Consider the following 24,652-nt stretch of genomic DNA (forward strand, 5'->3'; position numbering starts at 1 on the left):
CTGCTGGCCACACCATTGCTGAGCCAGGCCAGGATGCCACTGGCCTTCTTGGCCACCTGGGCACAGCCTGGCTCATGTTCAGCTGCTGCCACCAGCACCCCCAGGTTCTTTTCCACAGGGCAGCTTTCCAGCCATTCTGTCCCAAGGCTGTAGTGCTGTCTGGGGTAGCATGCCCAGAGAAGCTGACTTTAGTCATGGGGTGGACTGTGGTGATGCATCCCCCACTCCCTCACCAGCACCACCATCATCTGAGAAATGCTCATTAGTCCTTGTCAAACAGTGCCTGGGCTGAGCTCCTCTTGATTTTTTCAGACCACTGTCTGCTCTCAGGAATTAGTGCTGTCTAATAAGTGCCTGTTTCATTAACAAGCTGACTTGGAAACCTATTTTTCTTGCCTGAATAACAACCCAAATGGAATAATATTTTTGTTGTTAAACATTCAAAGAAAGTTACCAACTCAAATTGTGGCTGCAAAAAATTACTAGGACTAAAGCCCACTCTTGTGACCCTATAAACAGCAGTCCAAAGTGAGACTTACTCTATGTGAATATGAAAATCTAAAATATCTAAATGGTGCGTTTAGTACAAATCAGTAAAAAAATTTTACACGTTTTCTCAGTTTTAATTTTTTAATGCTTCACAGTGTTAATTTGAAAGACAAATTGCAAAAGGTCAAAAAGAGTAAAATTCCCAGTGCAAAACAAACCAAGTGCACAAAGCTTTCATTTCAAAGCATGTGCAAAGACAACCTTGCTTTCTGGAATGTATTGAGCCCACTTCTAGCATTTTGTTTTTTCTGAGAAAATAATGGAGAGGGGAAGAAGAAAAATGAGGAGAGAAAAGCACAATATCAATAGGGAAGGAAATAAAGTGGGGTGAAAAAGGATATACTTACCCTCCAGAACCTAAGAATTGTTACAAGGATAACCTACCCAAGCCACCCAGCCATAAAGGCTGTATTATTTTCACATTTTACTGGTCTAAAACATGCAATTCAGAATATGCAGCTTTCATACGACTGCTAAACACTTCCTAGAAAGGTCAAAAATATCTCTGCATGTGTTTATTTTTATATATTGTGATATTAAAACAAACACTGAGATTTAAGGGGAAAAAATGCTGTGATAGAATTGGTGAGTTCTGGGCCCAGGGATACGACGAGGTAGCTTTGAATGAGAAGTACGGAAACAATTGAAGCAGCAGAAAAAGCACTGACCTAACCAAAGCTCTGTCCTAACTCCAGAGTTTGACTTACCTAAGTGAGCAAGGGTTTATAAAAGCAAACATATATTCAACATTTCATCTTGAAGCACCATGGTTCAGAAAGTGATCCAACAAACATGAGAGGTGGAAATGAATGTTGCTGGATAAGAAACACTTGCATAAATTGTTTCCCCATCCTTTCTTGGCAACTAGAGGAATATTGTTCTAAGTTAAAGCAGCTTCCAAACTATAGAAAAAGATCATAAATGGAAAACTTTATACTGTTTTCCCCAAAACAATGCAAGTAATAGCCACTGTATCCAGGGAAAGGCCCAGCCTCCTCATTCATGTTTACAATATATTTTCCATTCTTCTGCTCCTCCTCCTGCACAGAAGGGAAAGGCTTTCTAATCCTATTCGCATTTGTCTCTCATTTTTCTATCCCCATAACTCCTGTATCTTTTTTACCCCAGAAGAAACCTGTAGTTGTGCAAACAACAATCTTGTGCAAACATGACTGGTGACATCAAGCCCCTAAATACAGTAAAAATAGCTCAAAGTCTTAAAATTACTATATCCCCCATATGTGACATACTGAACACTCCTTTCAAATACAATTTATTTGGACTCTCCACCTTTTTGAACCTGTTATTTAGCAGAGTATTTCAGTGAGAGTTTTACAATAATACCTTCTTTCTTGTTAAAAAATTAGTGTGATTGAGTGTTTTACTGCTTAATTGCTGATTTGTAAAATGGAAACTACAATTCCATTTATGGCTTAACAAAACCATAAAAAAAATGACAAAAGTTATATCTTCATGTAGAAATACCTGGTGGATGCAACATGGTAAATGTAAATACATGGTAATTGATTTAATCCTAAATCTGGGAAGATTTTATAGACTTGGTGTCTTTTCATTACCTCCCTGAAAAACAACTTCCTAACTCAGTGCTTATTTTAACACAAGATGACATATTTAGTTGACTTTTTTTTTTCAGTTCAAAATATCAAAATCTCAACTGGGAAATGTAGTTTTAAATTGAAACAGAAGCAAAGGAACAAGAAGATAAGTAGTCATCCTTCAGTAAGCAGTTTTAGAAAGCAGGAAACAAACAGGAGACACAAAAACAGCACAAAATGCTGAGGACTATTAAAAACATGAGAAAGGAAAGGAGGCAACATAACACATTTTCCAAAATGCAGATAACATAGCAAATATACTCTCATTAAAGACAAGAAAGGCCAAACTATTAATTCAAGAGTCATGATGAAAAAAGACAACTACTGAAATCTAGAAAATATTTGTAAAGCAAGAGAAACATTATATATAAAATCAGATAAAAAACAAACTAGGAAAATAAGAACAGGAAAGTAGTTCTTCTCCATGTAACTGAAGAAAGGATTTGGCAGATTCTGACTCTGTTCAAGTCCGCCCGTGCTTCCCCATCAGAGCTGAGCCTTGGGAACTGGTTGTGTTGCGAGAAAGAGATGAGCTGCTTGTACTGATGGATGCTCCTGCAGTTTGTTTTAGCAGGCTGATACAGGAGAACTACGTAGAAATAACAAAAGCTATTTCTTGTGCCTCACTACTGGCATGCCTGGTAAAAAAAAAAACCACACAAACCAAAACAAAAATCCAACAAAACCCCCAAAAATCCACTTTGAAAGGGAACTCTGATGTGTACACACACAATCTAAAAAACTACTTCCCAGCTATTTGAAGGAAAAGGGTGTTTCCATCCAAATTAATTGAGATCAGCCACATTAGATATGAATGCCTATGAGCAGCAGTGCCAAGGGATATCCCACAGGACGATTTTACAATGGAGTTTTCTCATGCTACTGAGCTTTGGCCAGCCTGAACATGTCAAGCGTTATGTAGGACTGTCCTGGAACTTTTGGTTGAAAAGGAGGTAAGACACTTGACTGGCTTTTGCATTCATCCATACTGTGCTCTGGCAAGCTCTCAGAAACAAGAAATTCCCTTGCTTTAACTGAATTTTTAAGGTATGGATTGAATAGTGCTTTTTCATTGAAATCTTCCAGCTTTAAAACTTCTTCAACATCATTTTCTTCATTTTTAATTGGATTCTGTTGGGATCCACACACATCATTTGCCACCATTTCTATGGGTTGGACTTCCTTCACTGGTATCAAAGCTGAATGGATTTGACTTCTGGTAAATTGATCAGTAATTACGTAAGGCATGGATAGGGAAAAACAATTAGCAGTTTCATCCTCTTCATTATGAAGTATCTTTTCATCTCTGTTAGTTATGCCTTTTGTATTAGTATCAGTACATTCAGAAACTTGGTTTTCATAATTTATTAGTAGTGATTCTTCCTGACCTTCTTCAGGAAAACAATATTCCAAAACATTTATGTCTTCGAAGTCTACAGTTTTAGTCTGAGATGACACTCTCTTCAAAAATGAATTATTCTGTCAGTACAAAGAGATAAACTGGAGAGTTATAAACAGATAGATAATGCATCAGGTCATTTTTTAATAAATAAATTATTGCTATTTGGGCTCTGTTTGACTTGTAATTTCAGACTTGCACTAGTAAAGAGCTCATGTGCATTTCAGATGGGATGCAGTTACATGTGTGAATGAGTACTAAAAAAGGCAATGTTACTCTGTCCATTTGCTAAACACTTTCTTATTAGGTTTCCTGTGCCTAATGAAATAACGAATTTCACTGAAAGCTCAGAATCAGGTTTGGATTGTGTCCATCTTTTCTAGTCTAACCAGACATTTTTGAGAAAAAAATTTAAATCCCATTATCCACAAATTACACTTTCTGTGTATACCTGATCAACTCCACTCCATTCAAATAAACATCAAAATTTTAATAAGGAATGAATATTCAAAAAATAAAAATAACTGTTAATACAACCATATACCGAATCTTACTATATGTTGCAATACATTTTTGTGGACAAGGGAGGAGGTATGCAGATGTGGAAACCTGGTTTAGTAGACTCAACAGCCTGTGCAAATTTAATTTACTTTATTAAATGAACGATGTCCACAACCATACTGTCACTTCAAAACATTATTTCTAAATATCCTGTAAGAATCAGATGAACATACTTTATCAAGATGCATATTCTCTGTTGTTTTGGAATACTACAAAGAGCGTTCTGTAGCACTTGAAAAGAAGAATGGAATTTAATAAAGGTGGGAGGGGGGTTTGATTCATAAAATGACTGCCAGAAAAGGATTTATTTTCTCTCCATTTGATCCCTTCTTTAATGCATAAAATTCCAACTATTACCATAGATGAAGCAAGAGGCCATTCAACTGCAAGGCTCTCTTCAGGATTTGGTATATCAGGCCAGCAAACTTTTTTAAACCTATAATTGAGAAAGTAATTTTAGCCAAATTATGAAAGAAATATATTATTAAAAATAAAATTAGCAAGTTACCAGAAATTCCAATTACTGCTAAAGTATCAAACTTTCACAAAGTAAGTCTTTTCTATATCAACACAATGCTTTTCAATAAAATTGTTTTCCCATTTTTATTAAAAAAGATCACAACAAGACCTCTGGGGTTACACAGACATTGCAGAAAATCTATTAATTTACAAAAGCCATTTTTTATTATTCTACATATTATGTATATATGTATAATTATATATATTATTATGTCACTCAATTAAATGGTATATAAAATAAGAGCATGCCAAAATAAGACAGTATACAAATTTTGTTGTGATCATTTTTCAGAGTGTTTCTTCAGTGAAAAGCCACTTCAGGTGAAAAGAGTCCCTAGCACTGCAGCATATTAGAGCTGCTCTGAGTTCCTAAATTGACAGCACATGAATGATGCTCAGTTGTTGAATCACTCATTGACACTGGGTAGAAAGGTAAGGGAATGAAAACCAGTCCTCAGCTTGACTTTTCACATGGCAATTTGATCTTCACAAGAATGTAAACATTCTACTGCATCTCAAAGTATTCTTCAGAATAAAAAAAACAGGTTTTATGATTGCAAAAATTCAGTATACTCAACACAGATGAAGATGTAAAAGGGGTGGAAATTATTGCTTCAGTTCTACTTATTAGCTGATTTAAGAAAACCTCACAGTCATCTTTTGAATGTTACTGGATCTCCATGCTCAGAGAAAAAAATTTAAAATCCATGGGGACATCCATGACAGCAGATCAAAGGATTACGAATCATGTACAGATTCAGATCCAAAATCAAGGATCGAGCATTCCAATATCTTTACACAATGTAGTTTCTAGGTTTTTTCCTTACTCCTTTGCTGCTCAAGGGAGGCATCACAAACTAATAAAAGTCATATTGTTATAAGTAACATAAGCAATAGGGGCTATATAAAATATATCCTAGTACCATCCTAGCATATTAAAAGTGTCTAGAAAGCTTTATTTCTTGGCATTATTAAATTTTTCAGAAACTGAGTTAAAGTTTGCTCCCCTCACTTAAATAACCATGGAACTGCAAATGGTATGTATGTAGCATTTTCCATGAACTGATGTAGGTGATATGTTAATCTGTTTCTCTCATTTATTTTGTTTCAATTGACTAAATTTTCTAAAATTAATCCTTATTTTTTAACTTGGCACATAAACTGCAGTCAAAGTATAACCTGTACACTTATTTATTTGTTACTTCAATTGCGTGTTTTCTATTTTGACATTGGTTTTGAAAACAACAAAGGCATTTAAAAAATAAATAAACATTTCCATTTTACAAGTTAATTTTAAGTGGCTGCATTCAGTTTTAGACAGCAGAAAATATACTCACGCATGTTTTTTCAAAACACATGTTATCCAAAGGCCTATCAGACACAACATGCTTATCCCAACAGGTATGGCAAAAAAAAAGACATCATCTTTATCTTTAGACAAAAACAAAGAAATAAAAAAAACCACCAATCAGTACACATTGTCATTTCTTCAAGTATTCCCTTAAGACTGTTTTTAATAGCCAAGTCACTTAATTAGCACAATTCTAAAGAACTCTGTCAAAACTAGCCAAAATTACTCAGAATACTGTAGGATACCCATTCTAGTTGAGTCAAAATATGAGGATTTAGAATCCAACAAGTCACAGCTACTGAGCCAGAAAACCAGGTCACGATGAGACTTTCCAAGATGTTCTAGGAACAGATTTATCACATTTTAAAATTTCCTTTTTTTAACAGAATCACACAGTAATTTAGATTGGAAGGGATATCTGCAGATCACTTTATGCAACATTAAAACTAGATCAGGCTGCTTAGGGTCATACCATGCCAACCTTTGAAAGCAATCTAGGATGAAGACTCCATTACCTCTTGGTCACCTGTTATTTTATGCTCACCTAAATCTGCCAGGCAGTGCTACTTCTACCAGCTACAAAAAGATAAATTGCAAATTAGGTGCAGGAAATAGATTTTAAACCACACACACAAAAAAAAAATAAAATTAGTTACTCTGACTGAAACACTGCTCAGATTTCTGAGCTAGTTTCCAAGAACCAGAGCACCAGAGGCATTTAGGAATGTGCTGAAAATATTCTTCAACTGAGAAGTTGAAATGAGGAAATGTCTGAACTTCTGATCCGCTGCCATTATACCAACCTCCCTGTCAAATCTGGCTAAAATGAATAGTAAGGGATAGGAAAAGGTATTTCCCTACACACACACTGGCCACAACACCTCTGCACTCATTTATTAGTTAAATTTATATACCAGAATAGGTGCAACACAATGTATGGTTATTGTAAATCTCTCAGATGGAAAAGTCTACTTTTTAATGAACTGTTAGACATCCATCCCATAGCTAATAGCATACACACTGCTGCTTCCACAAACAACCACAGTACTCCACAGCCTTACTGACAAGTAAATAAAGACTTTTGGGGTTAACTTCTAATTCTGAGGGCTTTTTTAGTCTGTGAGATTGTCAGTAAAATTAAGTTAAATTCAACTACAGCTGCCAATTCTTCCTTGTTTCACTCAACACTACTTAAAAAACAAATAGAAGTTAACAAATGCCTAAACAACAATGTCCTGCATTTCTTACTTCCAAGCCCATTCTTAAAAACAGTAATAATTAACCTGGCTTATTACTTACCCAGTTTCAAAGTCTTGAAGGTTTTTGGCTCTCCAATGGTCCCACCAGCTTTGTTGCTTGCCATGATCCGAACAGTATATTGTGTATTAGCCTGTAAGGACTTCAGTCTGTATTGCAGAACGTCAGAGTTCACTGTTTCATCTTTTTAGGAGAAGACTTATGTCAGTAAACACACAAAAGTAGTGCTACATCAGGGAACTATACACTTATTCAGCAACTTCTACAATTACAGATCACAAACTATTCTAAAGGTGATTTGAAATACAAAGCAACCTTACGAGTCCTTTAAAATACAAACCTTAAATTACTAAACAATATTTATCAGCACCACTTAAAAGTTTGAGGTAAAAACCTGAACCATAACCTATTTGCTTTTAAAAATAAATACAAATATTTTTGCTAATATTAGAGATAGGTGAATGACGATCTCCTGCAGTTTATCACTGAAATTAGTGCTTTGATAACTTTATTTCCTCAAAATAGTTGGCTCAGAAATTAAGAACTTCAAATAGTTTATGTAGCTTGTGAAATTCAACTATATTTCGACTACACACAGTTAGACACCGATCATCAAAAAAAATGTCATTTATCAGCACTGGGATACCACCCCAATAAGTCAAAGGAAAGCCAAAATAAACAAGAATGTTTTTCCAAGTTTCAAAATGCTTTTATGAATAGAATTCAGTATTTCCAATACTGTAGTTTGTACTGAAATTAATGTAATGTGCTTCACCTGTAGATTTTTTTTAAGCAGGGCATGTATCCTGTCATCCTATGTCTAACAGTACCAAATGCACCTTCATGTAAGAAATTACAGTCACTAAAACATTTTCTGGTGCACAAAGTCAAAGGCAACTCATTTCCTCAGTCAGTTCTACCAAGAAACACCCAGGAAATAGTTATGCTGCAATATGTCCAAAGTTAAATAAACTGAGTTTCTCCTAAGGGTAGGAAAGTGAAGTTCTAATGTTAAAAGGCCATCAGTGAAGTCACCCTGGCATACATCCCCATGTTCTACTATTATCAAGAACACATGACATCAGAGAAGCGTCAAAAAACATCAGTACAGCACTTTTTGCCATTTAAATTTAACTCCCTTGCATTAGTATTTTAGTATATTAGTATTCTAAAGAAAATCCTAAAAAATACTAAAAAGGACACAGCCTGCTTTATATTCAAGTAATAACAAGAAATAAAGCTCTGTAACATGAGGCCCCCATGTCTCACAGATGACCCTGCAAAAAGCAGTCAAAATTAAATTACTCAGAAACCAACATAGTAGGAAAAACTGTTTGCAGGTGACTAAATCTGACAGAAATAATTAGCTTTCTCTTTCACACTTAAAAATTACCAGGAATATTCTTGCCCTGGGTCTGAACTGGATAGCCATAAGAAACAACCATCACAAGATTTTTAAGTCTGCAAACTTTGCAAAAGAAATTGTGTTAGGTGCCTGATAACAATGATGTCTAAAAAAGGGAGGGAAAAAAACAATTCTGAAGCACTGACTGACCCAACAGCTTTCTTCACAAGCTATTTAGGAAGAAAAGTTTAGGTCACACAAACACTTCTCATGAAAGCTTCTGCTGAGATTTAAACTAAAGAAGTTTTGAACAGATACCATTACCAGTACCAGCTTGTATGGACACTATTCCTGAGGCAGAGATTAAGAGTATGCTCAAATTTATGCTATCAGCCTCCAGACCAGGAAAGCAATGGCAAGCATGGAAAATTAAACACATCTGAAGAAAATGATCTAAAACAATGTCCAAAGAAACTATTTCTTGGCAGCTTACTTTACTGTTATTCCCAAATTTGCTTTTAATATAAAACTGACAATAAAAATGTTTTCACCATACTTTTCCAGAAACTGAAGGCATATCGTTCCAAGGACATGCATGAAACTTATAAATTCACTGAACCCTCCTGATCTAGGAATTTACACAGAATCTATGGTTCTCCAATATATTTTAGTGCCTCTTCTCCTGTCATGACTTCTTTCATTGACTTCAAAGGTGCATCAAGATGGAAGAGTGATTGAAAATTTTGTAACTGTGTTGGAAGTATTGTTGTTTGATGTATACTTACTCAATTCCTTTCCATCTTCAGGTTTATAAAATATTGTATAGTTAGTGATAAATCCATTTCTTTTAGCCTTTGAAATCTCATTCCACTTTATTGTAACTTCATTTTTCCCCAGAATGTCTGTATCAGCCACAGGTCCTTCTGATGGCTCTAGAGAGAAGCATTGTAAAAAGCAAAAGTAGTAAAATAGTCAGTGTGCCACAGTGTTATCCAGCTCTGTGATTTCACACAAACCAGTAACATTAGGGGAAACATATGCATGAGAAAGTACGTAACCTCAGTGCTCTGACACAGTCCTTAACTTTTCTCACTCTCTTTTATGGTAGGAATTCTTCTGATAAAACTTCCTCTCATCTATTCTGGCATTTGCATAGTTCTAGGTGTTACCGTATTTAAATACTCTGTGATCATCAAAGGGCTCTATTGCTACAACATCAGGGAGAGATCAAGAGGAAATTATAGTTTGTGCACTTGGGAGTGGACTCAGGTGCAAGGCCGCTGCCTTTGCAGAATGTCTCTGGCTGAGCTGGGATTCAAGTGTCATCTCCAGCACCCCCAGCATCCTCAGCCTTGCCCATCACACTAAACAAAGCCTTTCTACTTACACAATACCACGTCACACACATTGTTCATAACTTTGAAAAAAGAGTTCTCTGTGTTGAAGTTTTAAAACAAATCAACTTCCCTCCCGTTCTCTAACAACCTTGAGTGTTGTCACAGCTACCTATAAACAGGAAAGCACTCAAAACACAGTTCTGAATGTGCTAGTAATTATTACACAAACATAAAATAATCCATTACCTCCCCCCAGTAATTAATACTCTCTAGTGGTGCATTGTAGTATGTGTGCATGTACATTTGCATAGATGTACTTACGCATATACACACACGCCAATCAACATTTTCACATGGAATCTTAAAATTACTGGTAAACTACATTCTTCTAGCTGGTTGTATAAATCACTGAATTCACAATAAACTTCTACAAATATAGAAACTTTAACCATTCCCTTACAAAGCACTACTTCATCCACAATTTCTATCTAATTATAAGCGTCATGTCTTCTTACCATTTTTTTATGTGCAAGACCGCAAATATTTTATTATGTTATAAAATTTAACAAAAAGTGGATTTTTCAAACCAGACATTTTATGAGTAGAATTTCCTAATATATTAAGACTGACAAATGTAATCAAGTATAATAGTATATCTAAATGAGCTGTAATATTGAAGGGATAGCTAGTTTAAAAATTCTTTCTTGTTTGTAGCTATACTCTTTCTAAATGCTTTGTATACAATTTGTAAAAAATTAGTGGGTGCAAGCAGCAATGTACCTGTATCACAAGATAAATACTTTCTTATAGACCAATTTTGTCACTGAACAGAAGAGAAATCAGGAACCCTGAAACCTGGGGAGTTTTCCACAATCTTAATCTCTTTTTCAAATAATGATAGTACCAAATCATTCAAAGATAATACATCCTGAGAAACAGACACAAGACATCTTTCACAACATGTTACTTTAAAATACCTACTTTTTTCTTGAGCATAGATTTGTGCATAAGATGGAGCTGCTACGTTATTTCCATAAAGAGGATACACTGAGATGTTATAGCATAAAAAAGGTTTAAAGTTTTCTGTAAATGAAAGAAAAGAATATTTACACACAATCTCTATCTGATGTTAGTACAATGAAAACAGACTAAATCACAAGGGAATTCTAAATATACTGTTACCGACTTTTTTCTTCAACTCTCTAGCAAGTGCAGTATGAAATTAACAATTTGAATGCTCATTACTGGCTTTAACACACTTTTTTTCATTGTCGTACTTGTAAGAGCACATGGTTTCTGACTCATTTTCCAGGAGAAATAGTTTGAATGGGTAATTACACTTCAGCATCATACAACTTCTCAATATGAATCCACTTACTCATCTTGAAACCCTCTACGGTTTTAGAGGAAGTCTCTATTTTCAAATAAGCAGTATAAAATAACACTTGAAGGTAGTATTCTTGATTTCACATAGCTTTATGTTTACTGCTCTGCGGGAGACAACTTTGTCTCATGTATCGGATAAAAAAGCAGTGGGGTCCCTCACTCTTAACACACAGGACCCGAGGGAATGGCAAGTAACTGTGTCAGGGAGGCTTAGGCTGGGTATCAGGAAAAGGTTCTTCACCCAGAAGGGGCACTGGAACAGGCTCCCCAGGGAAGTGGTCACAGCACCAAGTCTGGTAAAATTCAAATAGTATTTGGACAATACATAGTGACACATAGTGTGATTTTTGAAGTGTCCTGTGCATGGAGTTGGACTTCAGTGATTCTTCTGGGCCACCTAGAGCTCAGAATATTCTATTATTTCTGCGCTGATGTTCTAGTCATACCAACTGCAGATCTGCTTCTAACCAGCCTGACTCAAGGGTAAAATAGTCCCAAGTGACACCTCTCCAGTAAAATTTTATGTTTCAAGACATAGTTCCAGTTTCTGGAAATGAAGTTTTGAACTTTAAACAATCCAGGAGCCAAGTAATCAACCGGGTGCACCCACTACTTACAACTACTCCCATCAACTCCAAGAGGACATACCTGTAGCTTTACATTCCCTGGAATGAAACCAGTGTAAAGGGTTTCCTAAATCATTCCTCTCAAGCTCTGCAGCTTGCTCAACAAGAATAATGGCTATCAACAGATGCCTGCATTATATCAGCTTTCTGCTGCTCTTTCAGTCCCTTACACCTTTTGCAATAGCCATTATATATACATTAATCCAGCTGGTTTTAGCAAGGGTAGAGTTAATTTTCTTCCCAGTGGCTGGAGGGGGCTGAGTTTTGGATTTATGCTGAACACAGGGTTGACAATATAGAGATGTTTTTGTTATGGCTGAGCAGAGCTCACACAGAACCAAGGCCTTTCTGTTTCTCGTACTGCCGTGGTGCTGAGGGGGCTGGGGGTGCCTGGGAGGTTGGGAGCAGACACAGCCAGGACAGGTGACCAGAGGGATATTGCAGACCATGTGCCATCATACTCAGTGTGTAAAGTGGACCATTCACCTGCCGCTTGTGGAGGACTCCACACTGGAGCAGGTAGATGCCTGAAGGACAATGTGACCTCACAGGGGAGCCATGCTGGAGCAGTTTGTGAATAACTACAGCCACACTGGAGTTGAATAACTCCAACTACAGTTGGAGAAGTTCAACAAGGACTGTCTCCCATAGGTGGGAATCCACACTGGAACAGGGAATGTAAAGATTCCTTTGCAGCCTGTAGTGAAGATCATGGTGAAGCAAGCTGTCCCCCTGCAGCCCATGGAGGACTATGATGCTATGATGTTCTCACTTTAAAACATATAGGAGCACGATGTTTTCCCATATTCAACTTCTCTTTTTTTTTTTATAGCTCTAGATTTCTCAGCTAGATGAGTCATATCAGTGACATCAGTCACAGGCCTCCCTACTGGTATAAGATCAAGCCACAGAACTGCTTTAACACCAGTTCTGTAGCCTAATCTTATACAGGAGCAAACACTATCTTGCATGTTGCACAAACATTTGTAAGACTAAAAAATGCTATTACACTACCTGCAGAGATTTCAATAAAGTGTGTAATAATACATATTATTAATATAATATAATAACAATAAAATGTTTAAAACTGGTCAAGGAAAGATGCATGAGTTCATCCTTGTTTGTTCTTTCCAATCTACCTATAAATACATGTACATCTGTACATTGTTACAGCTGTATCTGATAAACATACTTTTGTTATTTTTCCACTCTGTAGAATTTGACACATATTGCCATGATCTACCAAAAGGGTCCGTCTCCAATTCCTCATACCACTCAACCACATATGTGGTTGTTTGTGGACCAGAGGTCTTCCATTGCACCACCACTTCTTCATTTATTGTAGAGGCCATCACTATTTCAATCATCTGAGAGGCTAAAAATTTAACAGAAAATATCAGCAATTCTGTCTTCACAAAAGCTTGAAAAACACATACAGAATTCAAGAGCAAGTCTCTCTTTCAGAACCCAAATTTTGCAGTGTGCAAAGCCTTATAAACCAAGTTACTACCAATTTTGGAAGTAGCTCATTAGCAATTTTGATCTAGATGACAAAGGCAATAGAACAGGAAAGCAAGTCAGCAAGGTCAAGAACGACGCTGCAGCAAAGGTGAACCATCAGTCTGCAGAACAGAGGTAATCAAAGTCGGAGAAAAAATCCAGCCTGGCAAAGCAGAGGCAAAAATGACCTGATGAAGCAGAGAAAAAAAAAGAGATGTATTTAGTGGGGGGAAAGCACACCACAGAGTGGAAAAGGCGGGAAAACCTTTGTGGTGGGATGCAAAAGTGGATAGGGAGGTAGTCAGCAACCTCTAGGACAAAACTACATTTAATCTACGTATCCAGTTTTCTGATTAGACATGGAATTTGATTGAGCAGTTCCAGGCGGACACTTGCACTTACATCATGAAAAACTGATGTTAGAAGTGATTCAAGTGTGTCAAATACAATCTCTCTGTCAGATCATGGCAGATCAGAGCAGGATGTTGCAACACAAGGCTCAGAGCAGTATCAGAATTAAACATAAGAGCCAAAGCGCAACTCTTGTGCTAGAGCAGACCAGCTTCCCACCCCTGGTAGTGGGTGGGATGGGTACTCTGTGAATGCTTATGAAATGAGAATAAACACAAGGCTTTTCTCCCTGCTTCCACTAACACAAGTTAGAGACTTCTATTTATCATATCTTTGAATGATGTTGTTGAATACTCTGCAATAGGGCCCTGTGGTAACCAATCTTATGAGCTAACAAAAGGATGCAAAAGAACTGGGTAGCATTCCATAAATTTATTTTGGAGCTGCAAAGTTAGGAAAAAACCTAAACCAACCAAAAAACCTTCAGAAAGTAATACAGTAGAAATTCAATATGACATCCCAAAGTATTCATATCTTAACAATTGTATCTCAAAACAAAACCCCTATAATAATTATCTTTAACAGAAATATGACTCATGATGGCAAAATATGACAAGATATACATAGATACATGTGACAGGAGTCCTTAGCACAATTTTGCTTTCACTGTATCAGAACTTAAACAGATATGAAAATCACTTTTCATTAATGAGAAAAATATAACATTGAGAAATCTTACATTTTTCATCAGCGGATGGAATCCTCAAAATAGCTTCAGCAGACTTTCCAGCAGAGTTATAGGCAGTGACAGATATTATATGTGCATCTTCATTTAAAAATAAGGTGATTTTCTCATCAGTAGAATTGTTTGTCCTTTTACATGCAGTCTTGTTTTCTGGAAAATACTGTATTTTGTAGCCTAGAATTCTCCCAGAAGGCAGAAAGCTTTTTAATGGCTGTTAAAAAAAATATACAGTAGTAAGTGTTTTGCAGTGTTATTTGCACAAGCAAAAATATATGCTGCATTAAAGATCAAATTACAAAACTATTATATTTTATTTAGAAAAGCAAGGTATTTTCTTCAGGCCCATCTTCAGAACAGACAGCCATGACAATTTCCTTGATGTACTTCAAAAGTCAAATGCTGAGATTTAAAATACAAGGAGCCTCTGGACAATTTACTAGAAGATTAAAGTGAATTTAAACACAGTTTGGTAAACTGGATTATTCAAATGCAGTTAAAGGACTTTCAATGAATGATCCAAACACAATTAAATGCTCCCTTTTCACAGAGATTACAAAACTCCATTCATCTACCATTCAGTAAACAAAAGCCTTTTCAATTCTAATTTAGTTCAGTGAGAGTTTTTTTTTCTGATAACAGCAAATACCTCTGGAAATTTTATGCTCTACAGCACTAAAATACTTAAAGACAACAGCAGCTACAGGATACCAATATGCTTATCAATTCACAAAAATATGTATATACCTTCCACATAAGATGTACAGATCTGTTTCTAGATGAGTGTGAAGACTCAATTACTCTCCACAAATCCATTTTTCTGGAAGGAGCTATTTAAAGACAAAAAGAAAACCAAACCTTGCAATTTGTAGCTATGTTAAAGAGACAGTTTAACATAGTGAAAACAAGCAAAAGGTTTCTTAATATGGTGAAAACAATCAAAAGGTTTCAAACACAGAGTCTAAGAGAAACTTACTAAAAGTTTTCTCTTCTGTAGTGCTATGCCTTTTTTCCCCTAATTAGGTACTTCCTTCTTTCCGTAAGTTTCCTGCTTGATCTCTTCTATTTGTTGAGTTCTAGAGTGTCCTAGAAGAGATTTTCTAGTCTTGTTTTATAACTGGCACTTTGATTTCTCTGCTTAAAATTTATTTCATTGAATATACATGCTGCACTACTTTTCTGCTACTATCTTACTTTGCATTGTTAAATCTTTCATCTACACTCTTAAGTTTTCTTCTCTTCACTGTCTACTCATTTGTTTTCTTCTTAGGCCTATGCTGTTTGAATCATCTTTCTAATTCCCAATACTTGCTGTTTTTCAGTTTTCTATCTTTAAACAAAATACACATATTCTGTTAAAGTAACAGGATTCTAAATTCAGTATAGGAACTGAACCCTGAAACACAATTTTTCCCTAATTTAAACCCTAATGCCTCAAAGTATAGCAGAAGAAAGCTTTCACAGGTAGGCAGTTTACCTTTTTCTTCTGTACTTCCGTTTTTCTCTCCACTCCATCCACTCCAAAATGCTGACTCATTATTGATACACCGAATGGCAACAGAATAGTCTGTGGAGTCCCACAGACCTGTGAGATTACATGATACTATACCTTTTTTAGAATTCAGGGACACGTTGACAAATTTCTGGAAATACATATACGAACAAAAGTTATTTGATATAAAATTGCATGAAGATATATTACTTATTTTCTTTAAAAAAAAAAAAAAGATGCAGTTTTTGTGTAGCACCTTTGCTCTTCCTGTAAAACTCCAGAGTTTGAAAAACTTGATCCCAAACTAGGTCTCTACTGTCTGACCTGTGGCTTGAACAGTGTGCAGCTCACATGTGATTCTAGAGCAGCTGCGCACAGAAGCTGCTGGAGGAATGCATGTCCCACTGGAGGGAAGCAAGTGGTTATTGCTAAAGCCATTACTACAACAATGTCCCAGAACAGCATCCTGGAGGAAGCAGTGATTCCCCCCACCACAGTTTGTGAGTCAGCTGGGTACTTGTTTCCTGTCTTGTTTGAGTTACAAGACCTTCTAGCTCAGCCATACAACAGTGTGGCTGTGGGCTGTCCCAAAGATTATCAGCATAGGATTAAAACGAAAAGGCAAATGAACAGACAAAAAATTCAGATACCAAGAGGCAAAAAATTAGACAAAGCCTGTAAGTGATGAAGGAAGATGGGAATGTGAGAAATAAATGGTGTGGGATCTTTTCAGAAAAGTAATAACAATGCGAGTCATTTCTTTGTCTTAAAAGGAACCTCACTCACTCCAACACACACAACAGGGCTAAAACACAGTGAAGAAATTCCTGGCTTCCATGAGTTGAACCTTCCAATGAATCAGTCTCTAACAATGCAGACTGTGCTATAACAACCTATAACAACGACAACAAATGCAGACACCCACTCATAGGAAAACCATAATGGGAAGTGCAGTGCCTAATGTAACTGAAGATTTTAGTCTGTTCTGATTTCAAGAAACTGTCAAAAAATACCTGCTTCTACAAGAATGAATTCAGGGCTCTCCAAACCACTGTAGGCGACAGACTGCAACAAATCTACAATAAAAAGATTGCTCCAAAACTATTATCAACCTCTGGCAGAACCTGACACAGAATTTGAGACACCTCATAGCAGGTTTTAGTTACTTGCCAAAAGGCTGTCACTGGTATTGCACTATAATTAGAAACTTAGAAATTTAGTATATGCAAGTACAAAAACAAGTCACATGTTTTTCACTCAGTAAAAACAGTTCACACTATTTAGACTGGTTTTTCAGATGACTTTAAAGGCCAAGAATGTATCTGTCATTTGCTCAAATATTTTCTAGTTGGTTTTTTTGGGGTGTTGGTTTTGGTTCGTTGGGGTTTTTTTGCATATATGTGCTGACAGAGAAACAGTTCCTATGTCTTTACTAGTCATGGATAGCTACTGTTTCTTCTGGAATATCTGTGTGAAAATCCAGAGGTGTGAGCGGAGGAAGCAAATGGACAGACTGTACTAGATAGCTAAAAAACCAGGTGATTTCTAATGCAAGTGCTGAAAAATAGCCAGCATAAACAATAAAGCTGTAGCCCTCCAAGGACCTCAGAGCAGTAAGTGTCACAAGGGGACCAGTGCCTTGGCTCCAAAGGGATAAACATCTCAAACAGATCTTTTAAACAATCATTAGTTCCATTTCCAGTACCCCAACAGGACCTGAGCCCTCCTGCCCATCCAATCATTCTGAATATTATATCCTGAATTCAAGAAACAGTATGTCATATTTATAGTAATGATGCTTGAGAACATGAGAAAGATGCTAGTTAGAAACAACTTTAACATTAGAAACTTTTTTAAAGCTCTGATGACTACCTTGATGTATTTTTTTCTCCCAAAATTTTACATGTAATGCTAGTGCATCAAACAGTAGACAGACAGTTCAATGAAATTAAAAAAACAATCCAAGAAACTTAGCCACTTCCTTAATTTGAAAGAAGAAATAGTAAAACTACAAACACAACCCCTTCCATATTGAGAATCACAGGAATAGATCAGCTGAAATATGCAAATACTGGGGTTTTTTTACAACCATTCCACTTAAGTGTCAGGAAGACAAACTAAGTAAATAACTTCCCTTATTTTCCATCTTGCAAAATTTGTACTTGCATTCACTTTCAAATAAATTTAACATCATTCCATCTTAATCAGATTCAAGTAATGTGGTTCTGAGCAAGTGCTGTTTTCAACACCAAAATGCAAGAGAAAAATAAAATATTGTGACTGACTGCATGTATAATCCCTTGGCCTAGGGTCATCCCTCATCCTTCCACAGAATAATACTGAGAAGCACGATATGTATCAAAACAGATAATGACCAAAAGAGAAAGGACAATTAACCCCAGAAAACCAAACAGTGTTCTTAAGATCACACACCCCTGATAACATTCCACTACAACAGCAAGGTTATCATTATATCAAAAAACCTGTTGCTTTTCTTACTTCTATAATTTTTATAATATTAAGAAGTTAGTCACAAAGAAACTGGCATGCAAAAGAAAAATTATGTAACTTACGGTAAAGTTTGAATACAAGTTTCTGTATTGAACCTGGCAAATTATATGTTTTAAAGGGATAATTTTCTCAGGCATTTTCCAGGTTACCATAAGTAACTGCTTAATACCAGGGATTTTTTTTACTGAAAGGATTTCAGGAGAGGCAAATTTCTCTAGAAAGAAGAAACAAAAACATTAAGAGAGGAAAATGCTTCTATAAAAGTTGAAAATTTCTCTGTGTGTTCCAAGAAGTTAAATCCTTATCCCAGGAACATACATCCTATTGGAGTATTCATGTGATGGTTTATTTTATAGACATAATCCTACATATGAGAAATAATCTCTAAGAGAAATTACACACATAACTGATTTAATTACTTGGGACTTTGAACAATATGGTCTAGTGGAAGGTGTCCCTGCCCACCCAAGCCTTTTTATGATTCTGTGATTCTACTCACAAACCTGCTCTCAAATAGATGTGCAGATGTCTTTCATTTGTATCAGGACTGAAAAATATTACCCAGAGATAACAGCAGGGAAAACAAATCAAACAGAGCTGGGATGCCAAAGACAAGACTGAACTGCAGATGAGAAAAGAATTCAGCTGAAAAGGATTTGAGGGGGAGAAAAGTGTAAAGGAGATGATGGGAAAAGAATGGCCTAGCAATAAGATAAGACAAGTCTGGCATGGAGAATGTGGAGAGTAATGAGAGTCATATGTGAAGAGTAATGAGGAGTCAGAGCAGGTCTGAACACAGGAATAAAGGATATGACTGATGTTGAGTGCTGCAGCAAAAAGTAGTCAGTTACAAGAGTTACTGAATAACAACACCACCAAAATGAACAGAGGAGAAGCATGGGACAGAAGGAGAAGGGGTAGACAAAATAATATTCTTTTGTGCAATCATTACTGCACATAGAACAGGTGGGTTTTTTTTAACATTCCTAACCAGAAAACAGAAGAGCAGAGCAAATAATGGATGGTGTTTGAGAAATTGTAATATCACTATTCATTACAGCCAGGTGTTGCAATGCTATTTGGTGCCACTCAGAAATATTAGCGTCTGAGTACCAATTAGGATGACAAAAAAATTTAATATAAGGCCTTCACTTCTCAATAATTAAAAATTTGTAATGGATATATCAGATGTTAGCTTAAAGAAGTATTGTTGCAGTTAGATGTTGCATAGCATGAAAACAACACCCTGTCATTTCTCACCACCTCACAGTAAGATCAAGAAACTGCTGAAAATTACTCCTGAAACACCAACCAATTTGAAGAATTTTACATGGAAAGGTGATAAATTAAATCTTTATTAATTCTTTTAATTACCTATTTTTTGCAAAGGTATAGAAACACACTCTGTTAAGGATTCACCCAAAACATTTTTAGCTTCCACTTGAAAACAAAAATCATTACTATAATCATTGTATGGATAAAAAAATGAACATGACTCTGTTGTATTCTGACAGGATCTGACTGTATATGGAGAACTCATCCTATAAAAGAGAACAAAAAAAATAGTTAGAAACTAGAGGACGTTCTTAGAAAAATTCAAACAAATTCTTAGGTTATTATTTAAATCTTTGAGGCTGCAAGACTTTTTTACCAGTGAACATCTTTAGACAACATGTTTGTGCAAATGAATACCCTTTCCTAATTTCCCTGCCCCCTTGTACCAGTGCTTTTGCAGTCACATGCTAACTCATCTAGGGAGATACCAGGATTAAAACTAGTGTTTAGATTTGGCTGGAAATTGTTCTACAGTCCAATTGACTCTGTGGCTAATAAAAAGTCTGTGCTTATACTGGAAGGAATAATATTGAAATGTGCTTTCAATGGCTGTTTTAGCTTCTGGCTTCACAAATGCAGCCAAGTTATAAAATATAGAAACACCAGAAGTAGTAAGAAAGTTACACATTAAAAGGGAAGAAGACTAAAACATCAAAGCTAAAATGGAGACAAAACTAAAGAGGTTTCCCTACCTCACAATTTAAATTAAAAAGATAGTATACACTAGCATAATAGTGCTAGTACCATCCAGATGGAAAAAGTACCATCCAGAGTCTGAACTCCTTCCTATTCTCAAGAATAACTTCAGGCATTTTAGAAATATCTTCATGAAACAGTATTACCTGGAGTCTTGGTTAGGCAGAAAAAAAAGCACTACTACTACTACTACAGAAGCAGCACTATGAAGGTCAGATTGACAAGTTCATCTGGGATAGATCTGTGCTATCACCTTCAAAATCCTTTCTGAGATCTGCCTTGGAACATCACTGATTTCACCATTTTCACAGTTACTTATGAAAAAGCAAGCTCCTAACCAGCATTTAAAATCTAATAGAAATGGAAAGAACCAAGTATCTGTGCTTTTACACTGGAAAGCATGAGACCATATAATTCATATTTGTAAAAAGAAATCCCCAAGCAATCCAAAAGGACAGCTCTGGATTTTTTCACTGAAACCGTATGACTCCAAGGGTCACTAAGTCAAACGCTACTGGAGTCAAGCAGAATACTGCAGTAAAGCAGTGGTTTAATGAATTTTGATCGGAATTTTTTAAAGCAGATGAGAAAGCAAACTTTTTTACACACCCAAAATGAAGATAATTCATTACATAGAAAGCTTTTGGGAAACTCTCCCATAAAATGCCTCCATTCTCCATTTGTGCGTATGGGCACTCAACTTCCAATCTCACTAGTAATGTTACTTCAAAGAACAAGTGAGTATCAACTCTGATATATATATTTCTCTACTGAATATTCATTGAGAATGCTTACTTCCTTTATACAGCACACTAAAAAGGTATCAGACTGCAAGTATTTTCAACAACTACCAACCCTGAATTAATCAATTTAAATTACTGAGAAATGCCAATACTACAATCTCCATGATGATTTCAAGTTTTCTTTAAACAGAAGTCAGGATGAGAGAGGAAGAGAACTGGTTGTCACACCCCAGCAGCCCAGTGCCCAGTATCTCTAGTACTTACAGTTTTCGGTAAAGAGTATAGTTCGTTGTAAAACTTGTTTCTCTTCCTGCACTCCAGGTACAGGTAAGGTTAACATCATAGAAGTAAATGCAGGAAATATTTTCTGGCATGTCTGGACGAACTACAATTAGAGAGGTTTAAAAAAAAACAAAAAACAGTAGAAGTAACTTTATGTACACCTGATTTTGTTGGTCAAAAAGCAATTATGGCAAACTTCATTCAGTGTCTTCATAGCGCTTCATTTTATCATCCCTCACTGCCCTCAGAACTCTTCACAAAGCCAAAATCAAAACCACTCAATCTCACCCTGAGGAGACAGTGAGATTTTCTCCACCTACTTCTCAGAAATACCTTACTAAGTGTGCCTAAAGGCAGTAACTCTTTAACTATCATATATCAAAACACTTCATACACTGTCTTGAACATCTAAGCATATACATACCCCGTCTATCTCCTGCAACACATCTGTAGTTTAAGGTGAGTCCAGAAAGTAAGAGGAAAACAAACCGCAAAAGCACGAATAAAAAGGCATTCTGTGACAGACAGAACTCCTTTTGGTTCTGTCTCTAAATATCTAATTATTTACCCTATGAAAGACCTGAATCCGAGAAACCTCCCCATCCTCAAGAGTGCCGAAGTTCCTGGGAAACAGATCAATGTGACCTCAAAGAGATCACTAATTCTAGACTCCCATTATCTTAAAAGCAAGATAGCACAAAGGAAACAATCTTCTGCAATCTCTATAGTCTGAAGTCATCCATAAAAATGTAACACCCTGAAAGACTTTTTTATTACAGTTCAAGCTTTTCATTGGTTAGAAGAAAGTGGAGTAGAAAAGAAGAGAACTGTGCCCAGTGAAATAAACTAGTTGAAAAAGCCCTCTTTTCAAAACAGTGTTTTTCTGTCCCATCTAACAGAATTGTCAAAAGATCTTGCTTTTATCAACAAGCTTACAGCACACTAAGCTTTGCAGACAAGCAAGGCTTTTGCTGGATTTTTTTCTACTGATGCTTTGCTTCTATTGCTTCTTTATTAGAATGGGAGGCCCAGTCACCTGCCAGTATCATCTTAACTTAATCTGTTCAATGAATTAGAGAATTCATATACATATTTTAACATTCTCTGTAAGAGAGTGTAAATATAATTTCTTTAGAAGAGAGGATTAGAGAGGAAATCATCTCTGGAGAAAGCTTAAGTTGGCTAGTCTAGAAAGAAGATATAACCAAATGGACAGACCCACTATCTTTGGAACCCAACAGAAAACTACATCTGGGCAAAAGGGTCTGAGAGATTACAGGCCTGTGTCAGTAAGAAATGCTGGTAATTTCACGCTTTATTTCAGAAAAAAAAATAATACGTATATAAATATATATATACTTGAATACATGTGTTTTAAAATGCAACAACCAAAAGTAGCTGTTTTAGAAGTAAAATTATTATATTAAGTTATTAAAAAGTGTTAATATTATTCTTTCTGCCTTTCTACTTACAGCCAGATTTAACTACTGTGTGAACCAAAGGTAGCTCCTTGTCCAAGTATTTCATGAGACATTCCACATAAGCTGTGCTGTAAGTGAAATTATGGATGGTTATATTAGACACAGTCTCATTCACAACGTTATATTCTTCTGGAGAAATCAATGCATCATTCAGTTTCCAGATGATGTGGTTTGCATTTCTCTGAGGTGTGTCGCTCTTTCTAAGAACGCAAGATAGTTCCAGGGAGGATCCTCTTTCAATTTCAGGAGATGAAGGAAAAATGTCAGCATCTCTGATGAAGTTTTCATCTAAAAAAAAAATCAAAGACATCACACAGCCATATTCCTCTTAAAATACTAGTGGAAAAATGTTAAGTTGTTTTGTTGTCTAAAGATAATTTCATTTTCTTTTTCATTTAGAAATCAAATAAAATGCCCAGTTAGTCACTGGAATCAGACACTGCTGCTTGAAAATGCAGTTCACATTAATTACTGTATTACAATAGGTGTTTACATTAGAGTGATATTTCAACAACTTCACAGAAACAATGAGGAAGTTTCCACTCATATACTTTATTAATAGACTTAAAGGAAGAAAAAAAAAGCTTGTACTTCAAGCCTGTTTTTACAAAACATTCCTACATATAAAAGATATGCATGTAACTTACATGCATTTATCACTATTACTTACAATATCCAAAAATACATTAAATCAGTAAGGCTAAAATTTACAACTAAGCTGCAACATATTTCAGAACTCTTCAAAATTTCATTTGGCAAATTTTACCTTTTGGAAAAATTTCTTATGGCAAGACAGGTGCTAATAATCCAGAAACATACCTGCTACAGAGCTGCAGAGTAGGACAAACATCCAAACCAAATTGCTGAACATTTCCTTCTCAAGTAAGTATGGGCAGAAAATGCTATCATAAAATAAAAATAAAAATAATGTTTATTTTTAAAGTAAAGTGAAGATGCCCTTTCAGTACTTTGTTAGGATTTGTGCAGAAGTTAATAACGTTAATAGCTTTTCCCATTTGTGTTCAAGTGAAGTATTGCTTTGTCTAAGTGTTACTTACCTGAACAATGGAGAAATTTGATGCAATTTTACTAAGAGAAGTTGCGTACATTTCCTATAACAAAGATAAGTGTACCTATAACACTGAGGGAAATCCAATCCACACAAGAGTTTTACCTTCCAAGGATCATGTAAATAATTGGTAAGAAATGTATCTCCATTCACTTGACATTCAGCCTGCCTAGTCTTGTCTTAAGCAGATTCATCTAGCAAATTATTTTGAAAATGAAGGCTGCTGTAAGAGAAGGAATTATCTGCCTATCATGTTCATCACCACCACATAGTCAAGAAATGTTCAGGATGTGGACAACAGTCCAGGTCACATTTCACCCAAAAGAGAGTGAATTCATATTGTTTTTTCCCTGGTTAAGTGTCCCTTGGAACAGACCTGAGTGCACTCTGCGAAGACAAAGGAAGGCACCTCTCTTTCCCTTTCTTTTTGAAAAGAACTACTTAACTACTGTCCAGACAAAGAAAACTCAGACTCTAGGTTAAGAAGGAGGAAAGCAAAGTAGT

The 24,652-nt window shown here is 36.0% G+C and overlaps 1 protein-coding gene across 1 annotated transcript in view; it reads right to left on the bottom strand.

The window, feature by feature from the left end:
• Nucleotides 1–539: 539 nt before the first annotated feature.
• Nucleotides 540–24,652, bottom strand: part of IL31RA (interleukin 31 receptor A) — a 35,584-nt gene continuing 11,471 nt past the window's right edge. The window contains exons 2-16 of the mRNA XM_058827433.1: nucleotides 23,899–23,981; nucleotides 23,071–23,367; nucleotides 21,581–21,701; nucleotides 19,917–20,083; nucleotides 18,605–18,756; nucleotides 16,017–16,182; nucleotides 15,287–15,369; nucleotides 14,537–14,753; nucleotides 13,139–13,321; nucleotides 10,916–11,017; nucleotides 9,383–9,529; nucleotides 7,295–7,435; nucleotides 5,982–6,075; nucleotides 4,483–4,561; nucleotides 540–3,644 (exon numbers count right to left, since the gene is read on the bottom strand). Of these exons, the coding sequence (XP_058683416.1) occupies nucleotides 3,045–3,644; nucleotides 4,483–4,561; nucleotides 5,982–6,075; nucleotides 7,295–7,435; nucleotides 9,383–9,529; nucleotides 10,916–11,017; nucleotides 13,139–13,321; nucleotides 14,537–14,753; nucleotides 15,287–15,369; nucleotides 16,017–16,182; nucleotides 18,605–18,756; nucleotides 19,917–20,083; nucleotides 21,581–21,701; nucleotides 23,071–23,367; nucleotides 23,899–23,950 (2,601 nt within the window). The 5' untranslated portion in view covers nucleotides 23,951–23,981 and the 3' untranslated portion in view covers nucleotides 540–3,044. The remainder of the gene's footprint in view (nucleotides 3,645–4,482; nucleotides 4,562–5,981; nucleotides 6,076–7,294; nucleotides 7,436–9,382; nucleotides 9,530–10,915; nucleotides 11,018–13,138; nucleotides 13,322–14,536; nucleotides 14,754–15,286; nucleotides 15,370–16,016; nucleotides 16,183–18,604; nucleotides 18,757–19,916; nucleotides 20,084–21,580; nucleotides 21,702–23,070; nucleotides 23,368–23,898; nucleotides 23,982–24,652) is intronic.

The sequence above is a fragment of the Poecile atricapillus genome, chromosome Z (assembly GCF_030490865.1).
Source record: "Poecile atricapillus isolate bPoeAtr1 chromosome Z, bPoeAtr1.hap1, whole genome shotgun sequence".
Lineage (NCBI taxonomy): Eukaryota > Metazoa > Chordata > Aves > Passeriformes > Paridae > Poecile > Poecile atricapillus.